The 23,219-nt window shown below is 44.7% G+C and overlaps 1 protein-coding gene across 2 annotated transcripts in view; it reads left to right on the top strand.

Annotated features, from left to right (window-relative positions):
* Positions 1 to 11,534, top strand: part of TET3 (tet methylcytosine dioxygenase 3) — a 133,797-nt gene extending 122,263 nt beyond the window's left edge. For both annotated transcript variants that reach the window (XM_067532318.1, XM_067532319.1), the window contains 6 exons: positions 315 to 523; positions 1,537 to 1,687; positions 2,468 to 2,557; positions 4,850 to 4,987; positions 7,128 to 7,464; positions 8,436 to 11,534. In XM_067532318.1, coding sequence (XP_067388419.1) covers positions 315 to 523; positions 1,537 to 1,687; positions 2,468 to 2,557; positions 4,850 to 4,987; positions 7,128 to 7,464; positions 8,436 to 10,297 — 2,787 coding nt within the window. In that variant the 3' untranslated portion in view covers positions 10,298 to 11,534. The remainder of the gene's footprint in view (positions 1 to 314; positions 524 to 1,536; positions 1,688 to 2,467; positions 2,558 to 4,849; positions 4,988 to 7,127; positions 7,465 to 8,435) is intronic.
* Positions 11,535 to 23,219: the final 11,685 nt, after the last annotated feature.

Below are 23,219 nucleotides of genomic sequence, written 5' to 3'. Positions count from 1 at the left end.
TCTGTCTAGCCTGTAAGCTGCCTGGACCCGGGAATGTCTCTTACTAGATGTCTGTACAGTGCCTAAGTCCTCTAGGTGCTACAGTAGTACAGCTGTTCATAATAGTAATGACCACTAGTCATTACTGAGCAGATCTTGGCTATCCCATTGCTGGTCCTCAATTACAAGGGCCTGCAAGCTCTTCACAGCCACTCCTGGCGAAAGTGCGAAAGAAAACGTGTCTGAGGCTGGTTGGCCCCAGATGTTTGCTGTGGACATAGCCTCCTGTCACTGCCCTTGTCTTCTGCCACTAACTCTGCATGGCTGCTTTCCAGGTAATCAGGAGGCACAACCAAGAAGAGAAGCTGTTGTGCTTGGTGCGGCACCGAGCCGGTCACCACTGCCAGAATGCCGTCATCATCATTTTAATCCTGGCCTGGGAGGGCATCCCTCGCACACTGGGTGACACGCTGTACCAGGAGCTCACTGACACGCTCACTAAATACGGAAACCCCACCAGCCGCAGATGCGGCCTGAATGACGAGTAAGTTTTATTTGCTCTGCCACCCTGGTGCTGTGGTTCTATCCGGTTTCCCCCGCCAGGCAGAGCTGGGTCTTGATCAGTGCTTGCATGGGAGATCTTCCAGAGGCTCTTCGGGGTAGGTAACGTTCAGAGTCAGCACTGGAGTGGTGTTGGTGGGATAGCTAGTGCTGGACGGGCCATCTTTTTGGATTGTGCATCCAACCAAGGCCCTGATGGCTTGTGGACATTACCGATCTCATGGTGCTTTCTTTCTGCCAGAATTGTGGTGCTAGTGACAGCCCTGCATAGCTTTTGTAATGTAATGCTGTGTCCATGGAACGCTGTGGGATCTTGATCCCATGTATGGTTTTTGGATGGAAACAAGGGGCGTTTCAAACCATAATCTGTTCCAGCCGAGGCTATGTCTGCCCTGCAGCTGGAAGGCATAATTCCTAGCTCAGGTAGACGTGCATGTACTAGCTTTGATGGAGCTAGTGTGCTAAAAAGAGCAGCGTGGCTGCGGCTGCATGGGCAGCGGCTTGGACTAGCCACCTGAGTACAAGCCCGTCTGAGATCCTAGGTATGTTCTCAGGTGTCTAGCCTGAGACTCATATTGCCACGCAGCTTTTTTTAGCATGCTGCCTCATGCACATCTGCCGGAGCTGAGAATCCCATCAGCCAGCTACGGCAGAGGAGACACAGCCTGTGTTTGGCTATGAGCTTTCTGAGGCATGTTTGAGGCTGGAATTTAGAAGCTGCAAACTCCTGCAAGGAAACGGCTGCATCAGCGCCGCCATGCAAAGGGAAACTAATGAGGGCCTCCCAGCTCTTGGGCTCGCCCTGTTACAGATTTTTGTGTATTGCATGCTGTATAGGCTCACTGGGACACTGCCTCGCCCAGAGCCAGATGCCAACTGGAGTCAATGCGTTCTGCCTCCCTGAATTCCCGCTGCAGCGTCCATTGGACGCCACATTGGCTAGAACAGAACTGGCATTCCCCGTGAGTGGCATTCCTCCTTGCTTTTCTCTTGCAGCCGGACCTGTGCATGTCAGGGCAAAGACCCCAACACCTGCGGTGCTTCTTTCTCCTTCGGCTGCTCCTGGAGCATGTATTTCAATGGATGCAAGTACGCCCGAAGCAAAACTCCCCGGAAGTTCAGACTGGTGGGGGACAATCCCAAAGAGGTTAGTCAGACCCCTCTGCCTGCATCTGTTGAACTCAGGAAGGGAAGGTAGTGCTGGGGAAAGGTTGAAGCTGTTTATCGGTAGATCCTGGCTTTACAGGTGGAAGGATACAAAAAGTAGTCCCAGTAAAATTGGGTAAAGCATTTCTGAAACAGCCTTTCTGTTAAACACACAGGGTGAAATCCTGGCCTCGGTGAAATCAGTGGCAAAACTCTCCTTGTCTTCGATGGAGCCAGGATTTCACCCCTGGGATCTAGAGTTACGTGGTGGTGCAATCTAGTATAAAGCTTTCACAGGCACTCAGTTGCGGTGACCCAACCAAGCTCACATAGTTACCTACGCAGGGAGAAGATACCTGATAGTAGAGGGCTCTTTAATCTAGCAAGAAAAGGCAAAACAAGATCCAGTAGCTGGAAGTTGAAGTCAGCAACTATATGTAACTCTAGATGCACATTTTAAACAGTGAAGGTGATTGCCCACTGAGATGGATCCCCAAGAGACGCGGTGGATTCACTTTCTATAAGGGACATTCTCGCTCAGCCACAAGTTCTCAGCTTGGTGCAGGAATCCCTGGGTGAGGTTCAGCGACCTGCGCTAGGAAGGAGGCTATACTGAGTGAGCACAGTGTGGCCTGACATGTGGCCTGCATAGCTCACATGTGAATTCTCCCTTACGCTGATGATAATGCGCCTTACCATACTGCGTTCCCCACACGAGCCATGATCTGACTGAGACGCTGGAGAATAATTGCTCTCTCTCTCTCTTTATTCCCTTTTCCAGGAAGAAGTGCTCAGAGGCAGCTTCCAGGACTTGGCCACTGAAGTCGCTCCACTTTATAAGAGGCTTGCACCACAGGCCTATCAAAATCAGGTACCTATGAAAACCGCTCTTCCGCTCCACTCTGCTATTACAGACCCTCTAGCTTAGGGCTGCTTGCTGTCTGCTTGCATGAAGATCCCACCAGCCTAACTGCCTTGATAAGGCCACAGTCCCAGCCGAAGCTATCTCTCAGCAGGCAAGAAGTGCAATCCCCCAGAAGATAGTTGCAAGTGGCAATTCTGATGCTCTTGTCAATGATTTCCTGTGGTCTTTAATGGCCTCCTGACACCAGGAAGTGTGCTAGGGGCGAGAGGGATTGCTAAGTAGTGACCTGTCTGACACAGCACTGGGCACTTACATGTTCCCCCAGCAATTCTCTAGCAACCCAGAGCAAATTTTGCCTGATGCAAACCCACAGAGATCGTGGTTGGCAGAGGAAACATTGGCACGGGTTCCTGGTGACACAGCCCAGTGGGGGAACCCCGGGAGATAAAGCACAGACAACCCTGTCATACTAAGTGGGTGACGGCCCAGCAAAGTGAAGACTTTCCTGCTGCTTGATACTTGCTTCCTCCTTGATTATTGGAAGGGACTCTAGTGCTGACAGACGGTGCCAGGCTGACAGCCCCACACTTCTCCTTTTCTCCAGGGTGGTCAGAGCCAGCTTCCCCTGGAAGAGACCCCCTCACCTCTAGCAGTCGCCATCCTCCATTCAGTCCTGAGACTGCCAAAAAGGGCACCAGGGGGGGTGGGCTTTTTTGATGTGAGTGTGGAAGAAGGGGACCAGTCTTGCAAGGTGCTGTGGATCCTCCTCCTCCATTGAAATCAGTGAGCATTGAAGGAGCTCAGCACCTGGCAGGCTGGGCTGCACCCAGAGGCCACACCCTGATGCTGGCCGTTATGGATGGTTATAAAGCAACAGCATCAAGCCAGACATTTGTGCTTTTAAACGCCTTCGGGGTGTGCTCAAATTGCATTCCCCTTCCACCACCCTGATAGCATCAACCGGGAGGGCCAGCCCTGTCGAGACTCACGCAGGCTGGGGTTTTTAGTGGCAGAAGCCAGGATGCTTGGATCACGAGCAACCCGGGTTCTGTTTCCAAGCAGCTTGGAGAAGACACCCTCAAGGGGGGGTGTCCACAAGGAGGCTGGGGAAGCATAATACAGCCTGGCTCTAAGGCACAGGAGTGGAAGCAGAGCAGGGCTCTGGAAGAGGGGTGATGACTGGAGAGATGCAGATGCTCGGCGCAGGCGTTGCGTCCACACAGGAGCATGCTCACTCCTCTGGCTTTGGATTTACACTGGTGGCATTGAGATCAGAGTCTGGCACATGGCCAGCCACATGATCCCTGCCTACCCTCTTTCGCCGCTAGCACAGCCAATCGGGAGGCAGCCACAATCGAACCCTTTGTGTGTTTTATTTCAGGTAAAATAGTCTGTTCAGTGACTCTCCCCAGAAAGATTTGGATCTGTAATCAGGGCTGTAGACAGCGGGGGAAAGGGGGGACAATTGTACCAGGGCCCCAAGCTCAGGGGCCCCCCCAAATATCTGTAATGTCTGTGTAAATAAAGTGAAATGGGAGCAGGTGGGGCCCCAGTGAACGTGATGTACTAGGGCCCCACATTTCTCTCGATGAGCTTTTCTGTAATAATAGAAGGCCCTGATCCAGCAAAGCCCTTAAACAGGTGTCTGCTCTCATGAAGCCTGCGAGATCATTCACCTACTTAAAAATACACACGTCTAAGGTCTGATTCTCATTCACACTAAAGCTTCTTTGCACCACTCTGGCTTTCACGGGTCTGTCTACACTGCATTGAAACCCAGGTCTGTGGGATCCTCGCTTGTGGATTTGGTGTTTCCAAGCCCACCTTTGAGCATCCACAATGCATTGTGATCCTGGGTTTGTAATTGCTGGACCCAAGTCTATCAGCCGTGCTAGCCCGTCCATACTACACTACGCAAACCTTCTGACTCGGGTCTGCGGCTTGAGCTGCATCCATACTGCAAACTGACAGGGCTAGGACCCAAGTCTCAGCAGGACCCACCTCCCTAGCAGGGTCCTAGGATTTGGGTCTTGAGTGCCTGCTGACCAAATCAGTCTGTGAAGGGACCTTAGTATAACTGAGACCTGGGCCCCTAAGTGTTTTGCTGAGTTGAGGCCTCCATCAGCAACTCTCAGCCTATTGGTCTCCAACAGTTGTCTGGAGTGTCACAAGTCTCTTCTCCGGCCCCTGACTCCAGCTCATTACTGAAGTGGGTTTGCTCAGTAATGGGTACATCCGATATGGGTAGGCTGATGTGGCATCATTGTAACAGGAGCCATCTCCACTCCCTTTGGCTAGGTTACAAACGAGGATATAGCAATAGACTGCCGGCTTGGTCTGAAAGAAGGAAGGCCGTTCTCTGGGGTGACCGCGTGTATGGACTTCTGTGCGCACGCTCACAAGGATCAGCATAACCTCTATAATGGATGCACGGTGGTAAGGAGGCATTTTCATTCTTGGCTTAGCAAAAGGGGGAGCGTGGGGAGAGCGCCCTTCTCTTGAAAGATCATCTCAGTGTGGGGTGGAAGGCGCCGGGTCTGTAGGATGGATGCAGCGTGCCAGGACCCTCCGTGTCATCCCATCTCTACTCTGCAAAGATCACCTTGAGATAAGGGTGTCGGGTCTCAACTTGTCCACTGTACCTGTGACTCAGCATGGTGCACTCAGACGTTTCCAGCGGGGCCGCTAATGTATAATCAAGGGAGGCAATGTGGCCTGGTGAACGGAGCACTGGACGGGCATTCAGGAGACCTGGGTTCTGCTGCTGGGCAACCTTGGGCAAGTCACTTTCTCATCTGTAGTGGGGGCAATGCTGGCCTGCTTTGAGAAGCACTGTGTATTGTTGTTAGTGAGTGCCTGGTATGCGAGGGGGTGTGTGAGCGAGTGAGAAGCTCAGGCACCTATCTGAGACCCCCTAAATGTCCCTCAGACAGAAACATTTGATCCCTATCAACCTGGGCTGGTTTGGGATCCAGCAGCCGGGGGCAAAAACTGGCTATGGATAAGGCTGAGGATCTTAGGACTGCTTTTATTTCCCTCGCAAGGTGCCACGGGCTGGATCTTTAGCTGGTAAATATCGGCACAGCTCCATTGAGGTCAAGGGAACGGTGTTGATTTGCCTCAGCTGAGGGACTGGCCCCCCTCCTCAAACTCAGGGTGTGTTCTGAAGCAGGTCTGCACGTGCAGCTCCCTACACTGGGGGAGGAGAGCAAGGTTATTCACCTTGACTGCACTCCTCTTGAGCTGCCTCAAGCATGACTCGGACATAGCCGTACCAGCATGTGCAGAGCACTTTGAAGATCGAAAGCGCTGCCATCTGCTAACGCACAATATTTGTGTCCCCGACCCCCCTTTTCCAGAGAGCCTGATTTCAATAGCGGCGCCTTTGCGTTTTGATTTAATTAGAAATTCCCTTTCTGGGGGAGGAATTATCTCTGCCTGTCAAGGGCTCTGTGATCCACAGCTGAAAGATCTGAGAGGCTGCACGCTTAATTATGACACCCTTCCCCTCCCACACACACTAAGTACAGGACCCAGTTATTACAAGCCAAAATATCAGCTTTCACTCGAATCTATCTCTGTAATTGCCTGAGAAAGCAGAAGGGACATCAAAGGCTTCAGATTAATGAGTTAATCTCTGTACAGTGCTTTGAAAACGTCAGTGCCAGATAAAGGATACGTGCTAATTACTGTTGTTAATTTGCCGTCATCACCATCCGCAGCACCAAAATATGAGAGAGAGATCTGAGCTCAGGCCTGACAAATCAGGCAGAATTTTCTGGGCAGCAGTGTCGTGTAGTGTGTGTGTGGGGGGGGGAGAACATGTGAGGCAAATTTCAATAATGTGCATAAGCAGCAAGGTGTTGTTATTTCAATATCAACAGGGTCTAGGTGGGGGAAGCTGCTATGTATTTTCCCTGGACAAGAGTAAATTGTTTGCACAAATGTTGTCACTGTGTAGGCCTGATTCTGACTTTATAACAGTGTAACTCCGCTGACTTTCACTGGAGTGATCCCTGACAGCCATTGGTGTTCATGCACTCAGAATCAGGTCCACTGAGTGCCACTTGAGGGGAGGCTGGCACTGGTTGGAATACTGAGGCTAAGTGGAAGCCTGTGAGGAGACTAGATCTGCCACATTATCCATATAAACCCTCCCTGCCGTTTCAGTGGGCATATAGGATTCTTCACAGCAAGCCTATTACTGCAGTGGTGCTGTGTGCTGTTAAACAGTAGCCTTGCTTCATCCTAGAGGTGGCTGCATTTCAGAGGTGGGCAAAGTGACTGCTCTTTACACGTGGATTATAAAGTGTCGTGGATACTTTGGGATGAGAGGTGCCGTCTGTCATGGATGTGAATTATCACCACGGTAGCCCCGGTTCAGGAAAGCACTTGAGCACATGCTTAATTTGAACCATGGACCTTCTGTCCCATAGGCTTCAGTTTCAGCATGTATGTAAGTGCCCTTACTGAACAGAGGTGCTTTCAGGGTGTGTGTTGTTAATGCTTTCAGTGGGATTCTCAGCTCCCCGGTCACTGGCTAATTGGTGACTTTGTATCTCGCCTATCCATCCAGGTGTGCACCTTAACGAAAGAGGACAATCGGAGCGTTGGGAAGATTCCCGAGGATGAGCAACTGCACGTCCTCCCGCTGTATAAAATGTCCACCACAGATGAGTTTGGTAGCGAGGAGAATCAGAACGCCAAGATGGGCAGCGGAGCCATTCAGGTTCTCACTTCCTTCCCCAGGGAGGTCAGGAAGCTTCCTGAGCCCGCCAAGTCTTGCAGGCAAAGACAACTAGAAGCCAAAAAGGCAGCTGCCGAGAAGAAGAAAATACAGAAAGAGAAGCTAATCACCCCTGAGAAAATCAAGCAGGAAGCACTAGAAATCCCAACACTCCAGCAAAATACAGGTAACGGTGGCAGAGCTCTGGGTTTGCTGCCTGCGTGTATCTCAGGTGTGGCGTACATTTTTGCTGCACTAGCATATTCATCAGCGTGCTGTATAGCAAGGATCCTTTCTGGTGCGCTGTTTTATTAGCTCACCAGTTCACTTGATAGCACAGATTTTTTGTGTAGCATGTTTTTTCGTGTTGCACCAATGCAGTAGCTCACCAGTATGCTTCAAGGCACGGATCTTTTGTGTCGAATATTTCCACTGCACTAGTGTAATAGCTCACAGTACGCTTCAGACCACAAATCCTGCCTGTAGCTCAGGCACTGTCCGGGCCCTTTTCTGGCTTTTTAATGCTATGCTGGCGGGATTTTTTTATGTGACTCTTCCATTTGCCAGGACAGGTGGTGCATCGCTGCAGGGCATGCAGCTTAAAGAATATTACACACACGTGACCAGCAATCAAACAAGGCCAACACCTGCCCTCTAAGCAGCATTTGAATGGCATAGCTCTTCTCCGTAGGTCTTGTTGCACATACTGCTAGTTTAGAACCAGCATTCTTTTGAAATCTCCAATAACATAATAAGTGGCGTATGGTGAAGCTTTTGGCAGTGATTAGTTCTGGGGACAAGATTCTGAGCTGGTGTAGATCAACTTATTTCTGTGCCCAACTTAAACCCTACCTGAGTCCTCACTGCCTGTCTCTCTCCTGGTGTAAAAAGACCATTGATTTCACTAGAGCTACATTCATTTACCCCAGCTGAGGATTTGGCCCTGAGGGTTTATTGGAACCTAAGTGATTGATGCATGAGCCACTGAGCATGTTCTCTACACAGGTGAATTTCATCCATAATGGGAAACTCAGCCAGTGGAGCTATGCCGGTTTACAGTAACCGAGGTTCTGGCTAATGACTTAACCTTTGGTTTACTAAGGAGACTCCCCTAGGCTGTCTGGCAAGTCACCGTTGCGCTTTGTGTTTTGCCCACAGGTATGGCGTTGAAAAATGGACTCCCACAGCACTCAATCAAACCTTCCATCAAAGTTGAACCACAGAACCATTACAACACTTTCAAATACAACGGCAATGCAGTGGTGGAAAGCTACTCCGTGCTGGGGAGCTGTCGCCCCTCTGACCCATACAGCATGAGCAGCGTTTACTCTTACCATTCCTACTATGCACAGCCTAATCTGCCTTCCATGAATGGGTTTCATTCAAAGTTCACTTTTCCCTCCTTTGGATATTACAGATTCTCTGGCAACCACATGTTCCCCTCGCAGTTTCTGAATTACGGTGCCACTGAGCCAAGGAGCGGGGATTGGGTAAGTAACAGCTATGAGAAGAAACCTGACATTCAAGCGTTGCAAGATAACCTTAATCACACTTACAGGAATTCAGAGTTCTCAGAGCAACTCCCACACACTGTACGAAACAAAAACCACCACCAGCGGACCTATGAGCGAGCCAACAGGTATGTCAGTCAGAAGACCATGGCTATGTCCCATAGGACTAACTCGGTCCCAATGGAAACCACACCATTTGCACAAAACACAAACTGTTTCAGCAACAGAGCAATCAAACAAGAGCCCGTAGACCCCTTGTCACACGTCGAATCCATTCAAAGGGTTGCCATGAATGTACAAAACTCGAGTCTGAACCTGTCCGCTGTACCCGTGTCGTCTCAGAATGGCGAGCAGGAGCAACAGTGGAGCCCCTACAAAGTCAGCAGGAATGTGTCTCCTTCTGACAGGACTAGCAATGCGGAGCATTCTTGGAATATGTTTACGCCCAGTGAAAATACCAACTTACCCAACACGAGCCTGCAGGATAAGTTGAATTCCTTCAATGGACACTCAAATGCTACCCGGTTACCGCAGCCTCACCTACAGGAGAAACAATGGAACGTATTCCCTGGGGATGGGCAGGCAACACAACATAGTTCTAGCCTGCTCAGGAAATCGTGGAGTCCTTGCAAACTCAATGAAAGCCCTTCGGTCCTGCCTAGTTCTGCAAATTCGAACCTGCAGGAGAAACCCTGGAACCTCGGCCAGCTGAACTTCAGCTCCACCCTGAAGGGGAACCCTGGGTTTCAAGACGAGCTGTGGAACTCGGTCAAGGTGGACGAGAGGAGGACTCCAACGCCTAGCCTGGGACTACACGAGAAGCCATGGGATTCCTTCGGCTCGCCGGCCACCATGGGTTCAAGTGTGTGTGGCGAGAAACCATTCGGCACCTTGAAAGCAGATGGTAATACTTTCTTACCTGGTATCCGTCATCAAGAGAAACTGTGGGACCCCTTCAGCTTGGATGACAGCATGGAAGAGCTGCCTGACAAGACCCTCAAGGAGGAGGAGGAGGAAGAGGAAGAGGAGGAAGAGGAGTGGTCCGATAGCGAACACAACTTCCTGGATGAAAACATTGGCGGGGTGGCGGTGGCCCCAGCCCACGGCTCCATCCTGATCGAGTGCGCCAGGCGGGAGCTGCATGCCACCACCCCATTGAAGAAACCCAACCGGTGCCACCCCACTCGCATCTCACTGGTGTTTTACCAACACAAGAACTTGAACCAGCCCAACCACGGACTCGCCCTTTGGGAAGCCAAGATGAAGCAGCTGGCTGAAAGGGCAAGAGTGAGGCAGGAAGAAGCGGCCAGGCTCGGGCTCCAGCAGGACACCAAGCCGTTCAGCAAAAAGCGCAAGTGGGGAGGTGCTGTGGCCCCTGAGCCCCAACACAAAGAAAAAAAAGATTCTGTCCCAACACGGCAAGCAGTGGCTATTCCAACAAACTCTGCTATCACTGTGTCCTCTTATGCCTATACCAAGGTAACTGGACCATACAGTCGCTGGATATGAGATTAATACAGCTAATATGGCCATCTTACCTCAATGTCTGCAACACTGGAACACAGTGTTGCTTTGTGGTGCTTTCTCCTAATGCATGTAGGGGGAAAAAAATATCTACTCAAGTGCAAACCTTCTAAAATCTGCACTTGGAGAGGAGTTAAAAAAAACAAACACTTATTGCTGTTAACATTTTTCAGTAATCTAATATTTATATCTCTGCATTTTTTTAATCTATCCTTGTACATCACAAGAATGGAAAAGAAAAATTTATAGTGTCCTTTCACAAAGGAGAGGTTTTTAATTCCATTTAAAATATGTATTTATTGGATTTTTTTTTATTATTATTACAACAATGAAGCAGATCTTAAAAAACACCAAACCAGCTTAAAAAAAATCTGTACAGCTCACTCATGTTCATGCTGGTAGGGAATCTCAGCTTGGAGACCATCTGGAAACATATTCTTTAAAGTCAATCGAAAACTGTTTGAACATCCGGTTTTTCAAATGAACTAAAGTGCATATTTTGCAGCTTGACTGATCGTTTCTTACAGATACAGTAACCCTCTGGCGTAGGGAAATGTACGGAGAATTTAAGCGGAAACCAGTTGCAGACAGAGAAATGGATTCCCACTTCTAGGCAGATGCCGGGGTTTTGAAGATGGTTTGTTTAACCGAGGTGTTTTCTCCTAACAGCTCCTGTTTAACTGCTGTTTATCGGTAAAGGGTCTGATTTGCCTCCTACTTATCTCAGGAATAAAGCCGTTGAAATTGATGGAGTTACGCCAGTGGAAAGCCAGAGCCTGAGTAAACAGGCAACAGAAGTCCTTAAGTATGACTTAAGTGGTGCTAGGCCTCACAATGGCCCCTCTGCAAAGGGGTAAATTCCTAAGTAGGAGGAGAATCGGGCCCAGTGGCATTCAAGTGATGTATGCGAGTTCAGAATGAGGCCCAGTGTGAGCTAACCCCAGACACTTTAGATGAATACATTATAAACCAGGTTGAAAGCAAGACCAAATTATCCAGGATGACTTGTCTTCATGCTGAATAGTTTATCAGCTATTTTGATATTCTCACCAAACTTACATTATTATGTAATCAGCTACAAGGTGACATGATAGAGGACAGTAGGTTTCTTATACAAGAGACAATGAGCCTGGGACTTCTGAACAACTTTTCATACTATTTTTGTACCAATCGTACTCTGTCAACTTATAGGAGTTAAAAAAAAAAAATTAAAAAAAATAAAAATCGGGGGGGGGGTTACTGTATCTTCAAGAACCCAACAAAAACTGTGAATAGCTAATGTTGCTCTGTGTACATCACTGTTGCTAAGTCTGGTGCTTTCAGTCTCGAGGGGACGTTCTCTATTTGATCAGCTCTGGGAGGAGTGAATAACAAAAATGTCTTGCAAGCTGCCTTCTGCAATTTCCAATGGTGCATGCTTACGTACTGTAAAAACTCCCTTCTGACAAGTCGACATTTTCAAACGCAAAAATGAAATTGACGACAGTTTTCTGCAAGTTCATTATTTTTCCGGTGCCATTTTTTTATGATGATGATGATTACAGCAAAACTAGTGGTGCTTATTAACAATCTGAATCATGACTTCTTTTCCCCCTCTGCAGACAAAACTGTTGGGAATGATTGATTCAAATCACTTGCTAAATAGGCGCGACGGGTGGGAGAAAATTCTCCTAGAGCAACACTCTCTCCATGGGAGGGCTGGATTTCTGTGGTGTTAGCAGAAATTATATGGAGCAATCCCAAAAGAAGTAGGGTGAAATTCACCCTTGTGCAGTGGTCTTGCACAATTTCTGTGCACAACTTAAACCCTACCTGAGTCCTCACTGCCTGCGTCTCACTTGGTGTAAAAAGACTATTGATTTCACTAGAGCTACAGTCATTTACCTCAGCTGAGGATCTGGCCCTGAGGGTTTAAGTGGAACCTAAGTGATGCATGAGCCATTGAGTATGTTCTCGGCAGAGGTGAATTTCATCCTTAATAGAAACTGAGCCCTGAGATAAATGATAAAGTACTTAATGGATAACAGGTGCTATCCTGCTCCCGTTGAAATCACTGGTAAAATTCCCATTGACTTCAGTGGGAGTCAGATTAAGTCCCTTGCCTGCTGTTCCTACAGGATGTTCTGTAGGAAATTCCAAAAGTAGAAGCCTGGTTCTTCAGCTGAGTAGTCCCATTAACTTCACTGGGAGGGCTACTCCCCTGCGTAAGATGCAGAAAAATCAGGCCTGGTAGACATTTAAAACTGGATAACAATACTCAGTCATAATTCTGCACTTTCAGGTGCCTTTTGGAGAGTCCGAGAGAGAGCTGAGAACTTAACCGTACATAACGTTTTGTTTACTGTAACCCTTGTTCCTAGCGCACTGGCACAGAAAATGACAGGATCTCTGTAAAACATCCTGAACGTTTGTGTGGTCTGATTTTAAACTGTAAATAGTGAAAGATTTTTTAAAAGCACTTTCACCTAGATTAAAAACAAAACAAAACAAAACAAAAAAAAACAGCAACAACTTGAAAGCAGTATGTTTTAAACAGATTATTGTGGGAGAACTGTAAATAGTGGCAAAATATTTAACATGCTTTGTCCGTCCTTCATAATTTTTTTTTACTGTATTCTGTATAGTTGCATATATTTGACAAGGAAAATCAATGAGCTATTATTGCTTTGTTATAAATATCCAAGAGCATATCAGGACTGTAGAATTATTCCAAGTCAAATTTATAGGAAATCCTCTGAACTTCACAGTATAACAAACTAAAGCACTCAAGGGGGTAGATTTTCAGCTGGTTTAGATTGGCCATTTTCTTCGATGGAGCTATGCCGGCTGTGTCTCTGGCCCTCAGTCTTTATGGTCTTGTCGTGCGCTGTTGAAGGCAATGGGCGTTTTGCCATTGACTCCAATGGATGCGGTACCAGGCCCTTCGTGAGCATGCTAATTTTCTAGCTTTGAGGAAAAGTTGGACCTGAACTTCTTAAAAATGACTTTTCTTTTTCTTTTATTGTTTTGATTTGTTTCTAGCATCAGTACTTTTCACCCAGGTCTCATTCGACTTCCATGTTTTAGGTTGTTGCATGGGTGCCTTGAAAGCTTCATGTAGATGACTTTGGAGAGCAAGAAATTGTAATATTGGGGTGAAGGGGAATGCATTTTAAGAATGTGACAGTCCATTGAACCTGTCAGAGTCGCACTTCTTTGTAGGCTTCTGTTTAGGAATTTTGAGAATGACCTGATTGTGATATATGATTACATTTGTGAATATACTCATGTTCAGTGTGTGTCCCGTCATATCCCGTTGGCAAAAGCAATGGTATTATTAGATGGAGGGGGAGAAAATGAAAGAAGGGCCAAACCTTGCTTGCCTCACTCACACAAATAATCCTTGAGGGCCGGATTCTGATCTCCGTTACACATTGTAAACACAGAATAATTTCACTGCGGTTGGTAGAATTGCACCGGCGTCATTGAGATCAGAGTCTGGCGCTTAGTTTTGGCCCTTAAACTAAGAGTGTTGAGCCTGACTCTCCACTCGCTCCATCACACCAGTTTCACCCCTGTGTAACTGGTGTAACAGCGTGCAGGGTCAGGGCCATGGCTCATATTCTGATTTTATCTATGGTGGTGTAACTCGGGAGTGGAATTACACCAGAATAAATGAGGTCAGAATCTGGCCTGTCACTTTTCCAAACAGCTTTAAAAGACATAGTTTTGATTAAAAATAAGGCTGTTCCAAGTAACAAGCCTCCCAGTTCCAGCCAGCACAGCTAAAATGATGTTTTCATTGATAGTGAATACCGTTGTAGTCTCATATTGTTTTACACTACATATATAACCTACCTCAAATCTCAGTCATTAAAAATTAGCATGCTTCAGACTTCTATTAAAAATATAAAACTATGCACAGCTGTTAACCCTTGCTGCTGAAAGTCCGTTTAAAATATTTTTCTTTATTTTCTATTGGCACGATCCTTTTTATCTATTGTCGTGGCGATCACCGTCGTTTTTAACCATGGAAAAGCCATTGTGATTTCAAGCATTAAAAGAATCCAATAGCACGAAGCAGAAATGACCATATTTACAGCTGCATTCTTCGGATGGCAGTGAAAGATTAAGGGCCTTAGTCCTCAGCTAGTGTAAATCAGTTTAGCTACACTTACGTCAGTCAGTATACACCAGATGAGGATCTGGCCCTAAGAGTCAATTATTTCGAATAATTGACGGATACACTGGATTCTGCTCTTCTTATGCCAGAGTAAATTTGAAGCATCTTGAATAAATAGGCTTGCTTGTGCTCTAATTTCCCCTGAGTAACTCCACTGGGTCAGATCCTCAGCTGGCACAAATCAGCATAGTTTCATCGACATTGATTTATGCCGGGCAAGGACTTGGCCCATTAGATCAGTGGGATTATTTCTGGTTTACACTGGTGAGTGAGGTGAGAATCGTTGACTCCACTATTGTAACTGGGTGCCAGCCAGCCGTGCGCAGATAAACAGCTAAAGACCGATGCGCCACGTCCATTCATGTTGGTTTAGTGGGACATGAGTGGTGCACAGGTGTTCTACACGGGTGAATTTTACCCACTCAGAGCAGAATCCAGCCCAGCGTACCACCACGCTGATTTGTCTTTAATGTCATACACAGGTAAAATGACAAGCTCAAAATAATGCTAAGGAATTTTTATTTACTTTTGGTGTAATGATTTGCAGCAGGTATAACCAACAAATGGTGCTAGGACAACAAACAAGTCTATAACCCTGGGAAAATCTTGACAAAGGGCCTACTCCTGGCTCCCATTAAAGTCATCGGCAAAGCTTCCATCGACTTCCATGGGAGAGGTTTTGAGCCCAAAGAGGTTGTTTTAATGTTTTTCTTTCAGGACCTTGTTACTGAGACACAGCGGGATGAAGTGAAATCTCACTTTTGGCACTTATTTCTTGCTTCTGATAAAATCCAGGGCTCACGGAAAAAAGGAAATGGCGGGGATGTCCAGGAACCGACCATTGGCCCTGATCCTACATTCCCGGCCTCCCTCACCTGTCACTGAATTCAGCTTGTGCAAGGAATCCATGATTACCTTTGATGTACTGCTAAGCATGACTTATGCAGAGTGAAATTCACCCTTGTACAGAGGACCAGCATGAGTACACACCACTCAAATCCCTTTGATCTTAAATGGCATATGAGCCTTTTACGGACCCTCTGCACAGGGACAAATTTCACTCAGAGTGATTAGCAGACCGGTTGAGGGAGGGAAGCTACTTCCTACTCCCAGTGAGGTCAAAGGCAAAATCCTATAGGCCTGAAGTATTGGGAAACCAGTGAGGACCATTCCTCATTACCAAACCCATAGCTGTGTCCTGTAATAAGGCATAGTGAAGAGACAGAGAAAAAAAAATTCCTGAGGTGCCTCAACTTTTCGTTTTAATACTGGAGTATGCTTTGTGGGCTATATAAGGCATATTTTTATTAAATGAAATCTTCTAATAAAACGGTGCTATGGTGTTTTAACAAATTGTATCATGTTTTGCCTGATTCCATCTTGTTGAGGTGCTACTTATGTATACGTAAAACCAGAGAACCAAGAAAAAAATTAGCTGAGAATAAAGTTTATTTTTCTTCAGTGATAGCTTTTAGCATCTTTGCTCTGGGTTTAATTATAGAGCCAGATTCAGATCTCATTCATGCTGCTGTGCATCCAGCATACTTTTTACTGGGATTACTTTGGATTTAGACTGGTGTGAGAGCTAAATTTGCCTCCTAGGTCCAGATCCTCAGCATGGGATTTACATCAAGCTGTGATGGTTTAGATCAGTTGAGAATCTGGTCCCTATAGTTGGTGTTTGCTCAGCTAGTTAAGGGTTAATGCCTGCCAGCTCCTGGAAAAGATCTGTAAATTGGAAGGGCTGGCAGAATCAGAACCCAAGCAACTCACTGTAAATCTCATGACAGTGTGTAAAAAAAAAAAAAAAAAAAGAAAAAAAATGAAAGTGGTTTTCTTCTTTGACTTTCTTCTTGCAGGAAAAAATAATGCACTTCATGGTCCAAACTGCGCTGTTAGTTAAACTCGTGCAATCTTACTGAAGGTGCACAATGCAAACGGGGGTAGAACTGGTGCCATGAATTTATAGTTATTATGCAAAAATAAAATTGGTGCTGAATTGAAGTTTTAGAGTCATCCGAGCACAGAATGGAAATTTTTTTCCCCATGAATGGATGGTAAATTCCATTTCTGTGAAGGGAGGGGAAAAAAAGAAACAGGCTTTCTATGGACACAGAGCAGTTACTCTAAAAATTAACGTAATATTCTACTTTTTCAGCTCACTTTGTTTCAAAGCAAAAAGTAAGGATTTAGTCTTGTAGGGCCCTGATTCTGCTCTCCTTACCCAGGAAAATCTCCTACTGGGCCAGATTCCATTTTTGGTGATGCTGGTGTAAATCTGAAGCGACTCCACTGAAATCAATGCAATTGTCCCATGTTTCCACCAGCGTAACTGAGAGCACACTCTTTCCTTTTGCAGTCAGTTAGGGCCTGATCCAAAGCCCAGTGAAGACAGTGGGAAGATTTTCATTGATTTCATCAGTCTTTGAAACAGGCTCTGGAACACTGCTATCACATGACTGAAAGTCAGATCTCAGGTGACACTGATGTAAACGACAGCTGAATTTGGCCCAATAGGAGTTTTTTTGTTTTTCACAGGCTGGACCGCATAGCTGCTGCTTTTAAGAATACCTGCTTCATTTCTTTGTATTTCACTGTTTATGGCTAGACATGCAGAGATGCCTAAAACTTATACAAATACTTTTACATTTCTTTTTTTTCCCCACTTGTACTACCTTTTCTTTTCTTTTGGGTTCACATGATTTGATGTTATAAACTGTACAGATACCTGAGTTTTGTCGTGTAAGCTTGCCGTTGTCACGATACATAAGAAAAATACCTCAAAAAATAGACTGTCGTGGCAATTTATGATTCAACTATAGATAATGGAATAAAGATAAATAAAAATATTAAAAACTAGGGTATGCATTTTGTTAATCTTACACTGTACTTGACATTTTAGAACGTTTTGGCCTTTTTAGCTCTATTCTTAGGTAATTTTTCATTCATCTTACTCAATACCCTTATTCATTTTGAATAGTATCTAACTCTACATTTATTCTCATTGAAGTCTCGGCTGGTATAAATTGGCATAGTTCCACAGACTTCAGTGGCACTAAACTGATTTACATTAGCTGAAGATCTGATTCAATGACATTACTTATGGAATAAAGAGCTACCTAATCATGGTATAAAAAATCCGGTCCTCAGTCACACGAGGGTAAATCTGAAGCATCGTGCACTGATTGGAATCAGTGGTGTTATTCTGGATTTACACCAGTGTAGTTCACAGCAGGATTTGACCCACAAACCTTACTAGTCTTTTAAACAAAATTATAACAAACAACTGTATTTGTATATTCTGGGGGAAATAGACTCCTGGAAATATTCGGGCTCGATGCATGCCATTTCTCTTGCAAAACTTACTTGAGCTTCAGTGGGAGTTTTGCTTGAGCAAGGATTGAAGGAGCTGGGCCTGTTGATCCGTGTACAGTTACAAGACATAATCCCATGAGACTGGACAGTGATACATAGTGCCAGATTCTCACTTGGTGTTGATCAGCATAGGTTATGTTGTCTACATGAGAGGGCCTGGCCCCTAGGGTGTGATCCTGTGCAGCTCTGAGCACCCCCAAAGTCTGTTCTGCTTAGTACTTTGAATACCAACAGCCTCACTGGATCATGTCTTGTATCTACTCTTCAGCTCAGACATGGATTATTTTCCAGGTGCCAATGCTAAATCATATATACGGTAGCCATGGGGACCACTCCTGCATTCCTAACAAAGACAAATATCCCATTAAATCCAACAGAGTCTGGTTCTCATTTACGTGAATGTCCCTTTACTTAGCCAAAGTGGTAAAATGGGCTTTAATGTAGATGAGAACCGGGCCCAATGGGAGGTTTGCCTTAATAAGGGATCAGCAGGTTCAAGGCCTAGATTTCGTGTCACTCTTTTTGCCTAAGAAAAGCAGAGCATACTGGCCTACTTCTTCTTCTGTTCCAATATCAGGGATCCTTTTGTAGTGATTTTTATTCCCATCTTTTCCTCATTTTAGCATCCATTGTTCAGGGATTACTCACTGCTGGTCACACTTTGAAAACATTTTATTAGTTAGCTGGTTTTCAACCTCCAAGTCTCTTTTTAATACTTTTTTTTTTTTTTTGGTATGTAAAAAAAACAAAACACATTAAGTATGGGTTTGATGCTTTTTTTTTTTTTTTAAATGCATTTTTAATTTAAGAGAAATGAGGAAACAGGTGGGTTGTGACAGACTAATTCAGTTTTAGTTAATTTTAAAGCCGTAACTTCTCGATGTATTTGATTTCTTGTCTCTTTGAATTCATATTTGGTGACAAGGCCTCCAATGGAGGCAACCTTGTGAATCACACTTGAAGATTTCTTTGTTGACTTGTGACTGTGGCTACTTGAAATGAAGTTTTATCTGGGGTTGATTGACAAATGGTAGATTTTACAATGTCTCAAGGCAATAGGATTAATGTGTATTAAACTGTAGATATTATTAGTACCGTAAATTTATGCTGATAATTTTATTTTGTATAATTTCCCCCCCTTTTTTCGTTTGTATTTTTTCCTTACACTTTTTTTCCTCTGGTGTTTCAGTAAATTTATTTTTAGGATGCCTAAAAATTGCAAGTATGGATCCTTTTTTTTTTATTATTTGTATTTTAAGTTACACACAGCCAGCTGGTTTGTGAAATGTATTATTCCTGATATCTTTAAAATATTGTGGGTGTTTTAATAAATTTTATATTTATTTTTTGCACTCAAATTCAGTGGTTTTTTTTTCCTCTCCCCCACCAAATGTTGTAAAGATGAAGCTGTTTCTTATTTGGTGATGATTTGGAAAGATCACACAACTGGAGTTTAAAGATCACACCGATCATGGACTATTAGTCTTCGTCTTCGGTTATAAATATTATGAGAGCAAGTAAAGAATACATAGATTAACACAGGATGGTTAAAATGGATCCACCCAAAAAGGATGAAGTGCGTCCGTGTGCAGAAAGCCTGCACAAGGCCTATTCTGAGATCATAAAAGGGACTTAAATGGTACATAAACTTTGTGCTGGCCTGTGCACAGAAGTGAATGTCACGCAGTGCACAAAGGGCCTGAGTCTTCCAACTTTACTCAAACAGATGGTCCCACTGAAGTCAAATTACCCACAGTTTATTTTTGGCACTTTAAAGTAACATCTGCTTTCCCTAATTTTCAAGGTAAGCCTGCCAATAAGAGTCAGACGTAAACATCCAGCCCACATCAATGAAAGAAAAAGGACCCTGTAGTGCTTTTTAAAAAAAAACCCAAATGTTTGAGATTGGTATTTGCAAAGGAGCATAAGGAAGGTGAAGTGAAAATACCAACCAATGATCTCTTTAAGAGGGATCAAGGAAATGTGATCCAAAACCCGAAAGGCCAAGAGCTGGAAACCGGGGGAAACTGAATGAACAAGTGAAATCTCTGTTTTAAATATCAAGGTTCAAACTAAACTGCTAGAAGAGAAGTTGTGATTTGTATATAGAACTGGATTCCCTGACGTCCATTTTTTCTTGAGGTTAGGAAACTTACAGAATACAGAGCAACAGGATGTTTAGAAAGCAAGGGTGAAATCCTGTCCAGCTTGCAGTCAATGGGAAACCACCCATTAACATCAATGGAACCAGGATTTCACCTCATGAATTGAAGAGGGATGTTGCATCTTGTATTTATTCACCCATCAGGAAAGAGAAAAACCCAAGCAGAAAAGAAGAGGGCCAGAGAAATGCAGTGTATTGCTCTTAGCTATGCCACTAGACATAGTGAGCCAGATACTCAGTGGGTATAATTGGCATAGCTCCATTGATTCACTGTGATTTACGCCAGCTGAGGATCTGACAGTCATAGAAAAACAGGTGCGTCCCAGAAATGCATCAGAAGAGAAAACTAGAGAAACATTTGGTGAAAAGAGCAGCAGGAAGTCAAGATTCTGATGATGATCAAAGCCCAACCTTCTTAACTGAAAAATTCCTGAGAAGCACGTACAGCTGTAGTGCAGAGTAATTTCTTTCCTCATAAATGGAAATTTATCAAAAATATTTCTTGTTCACACAGTGTAGGTGGATGAACTGCAGTTCAACTTTAGGGGCCAATCCTGTGGTCCCTATTCAGAACTCCCATGATAATTAATGGGATTTCTTGCTAAGCAAAGCCTGTAAGAACGAGTGGTTATTTTGGATCATAGCAATCGGAAATGCCTATTATTAATGTATGGATTTTTTATGCCTGCAAGGATGAGATAAAGACTACAGATGAGGATCCTACATGATCCTATTTTAAATGGATAAGAACAGATTTAAATTTTTTTGTTAATGCTAGCATTAAAGTTATCTAATATACAGGTTAAGGAAAGAGTTTCTGTACATCTGGGTATAATGCTTAAATTTATCCGTAAGTACAAAGTTTGGTTTAAACGTCATAAAATACATATAGCACATAATCTGCAGTATCCCAAATTAAGGGTAATAAATTTAACAATACAGTTAATATTAGCATCTAAATATTTGGGTACCTCACTCATAAAAAGTTATACTAAGAGTACGGTAGTTTGTGGAAAGCAAATATAGCAATGAGTGTAGATTGTCCCTCAGTGATTGAGACTTTTAGGCTAGATTATCTCTTCGTAAATACAATCCACCAGAAAAGTATTTGTTATTTTCCTGGCATCGCTTTTCAATGGCACTCTGCTCATTTCTCTTGGAATTGCCAATGTCCGGTGATGTGTTCTAAATAGATATCCCTAGACCACTGATGGTGTCCGACACCATGAGTCGCCGCATCAGCCGAGCGTAGGGCTGACCAATTCCACCTCCTCGCAACACTTGCTCTTTACTGGGATCCCATGCGCCCAGGGCTCTGACAATCAGTGCTGCATGTGTTTGAACCTCATAGCCTGTAGCTCTCAAGGTGCTAGCCGGCAGGGTGTATTTCTCCTCCTTTCGACCTGGGGTGTCACGGAAGGCTGGGGTTCTGTTCTCAAAAGAAACTCTGACATCCACCATGAGGATCCTCTTCTGTTCCTCATTTGTGATGACAATGTCCTGACGCAGTTGACTGTCCATTCCAGGGATAGCAGAGTTCATGGCAACTTTCCCCCACCCGGTGGCGGGATGGCTTTGACTAAGTGATCTTGGATGGCATTGTGGCACAGCTGCATTATCCTATTTTAATCTGACACTACGCTTGATTTTAGCCAAAAGGCCAAGAGGTATCTTTCATGCAAACTGTATTCTCAAATGCTCTACAGTTAAATAATACAGTTACAAAGGTAAGACCCAATTCTACAACTCCCATTCATGGGAGAAATTCATCCCTGTTCAGGGAGCCAATGCAAGACCTATAGCCTACTTAAGTTCTCTCTTAAGGGCTTAAGTGGGACTTAAGTGGTACACAAACTTTCATGAGCCAATGTCACCCTAATGAGAGTTAAGTTTGCAGAATTGGGCCCATTAATACAAATAACAGAAGAAAAGAGGCATTAAGATGTATAGATGAGGGAGAAAAGGATATCCTCGGGGGAAATTTGAAGAAACATCCAAGGGGGAAAAAAAAAACATGGCAGTGTCATTGCCCCTTGATAAGATGTCACATTCAAAACAAATGTGTTCTAAACCTGTAATTGGAATTTGGACAGCAGCTCGCTGAAAGGGACTGTTCAGAAGAAATGCAGTAAGAACTTTGGATGAGATGCAAACAACGGAACCACAGAACTAAAGCAGCATTTACAGCAGCGATGGTGGACTATGAAAGGCAAGTAAAGCTATCTGATTAATTTGTTAATATCAAGTAGAGGGCGAATGCAGGAGGAGGTGCTGAATCAACTATTAAAATGTATAATATTAAAGTATAAGGCAAAATTGTTAAACTGGGAAGACCTTGTAAGGCCTTCCAAGCACCATAACCTCTAGAGAACGAATCTGGAGACGAGGACATACGGTTCTGGTGTAACCTTTTAAAGTTCAAGGGAAGAGAGGCTGGTCTGTTGGTTACAGCACTATATTGGGAGTCAGGAGATGTGGTCATGATGGGTGCTATTAAAAACCATAGAGAGAGAGAACCTCAGTGCCCTTCCTGGCTCTGCTAGTCCTATGCCTCTTTCCCCATCTGAGAAATAGTGCTGATAAGACAGGTATGTTAGGGAGACTACCTTCATTGCAAATAAATAGAGAACCCTGCAGGCCAAATCCTCAGCTGGGGTAAATCTGTTTAGCTGCATTTTGTTGTCATCTTCACAGTTTGGACAGAACAGTTTGTGCACTACTGGAAATAAAAACCTAACAGCTTTTATGGGCTACCTTGTACCCTGAATAGACTCATTTGAAATGACACAGCTGTGACAAAACAATAACCATACATAGATAACAGAACTAGCTCCTTAGTGTCAGTGTCAGTGTCACTGTACTATGGTGAGGGAGAAGCGTGCAGTAGGGGACTAAGGGACTGATTTGTCACTCTGTTACACTAGTGTAACTTCTTTAATTTCCACGGAGCAGGGGAGGCCGAACCCCTCTTGCAATCAGACCACATCTGTTAAATGTCTAAAGGTGGACTTAGGAGCCTAACTTTAGGCACACGTGTGAAAATTGCAGCTTAAGTCATTAATTCTCACAGTCCCATGTAGGTGGCATTAGCTCCCTTTATACAGATTGGGAAATAGACGGAGCAGTGCAGAGATTTGCCCAAGGCCTCCTCACGAGTCAGTGGCAAAGTTAGGCATAGAACCCAGGAATTCTTAGCTTCCAATGCC

Source organism: Emydura macquarii, unplaced genomic scaffold, assembly GCF_026122565.2.
Source record: "Emydura macquarii macquarii isolate MOO-44397 ecotype Brisbane River unplaced genomic scaffold, CSIRO-AGI_Emac_v2 contig_3257, whole genome shotgun sequence".
NCBI classification, from domain to species: domain Eukaryota; kingdom Metazoa; phylum Chordata; order Testudines; family Chelidae; genus Emydura; species Emydura macquarii.
This window is presented reverse-complemented; position numbering and strand designations above follow the sequence as displayed.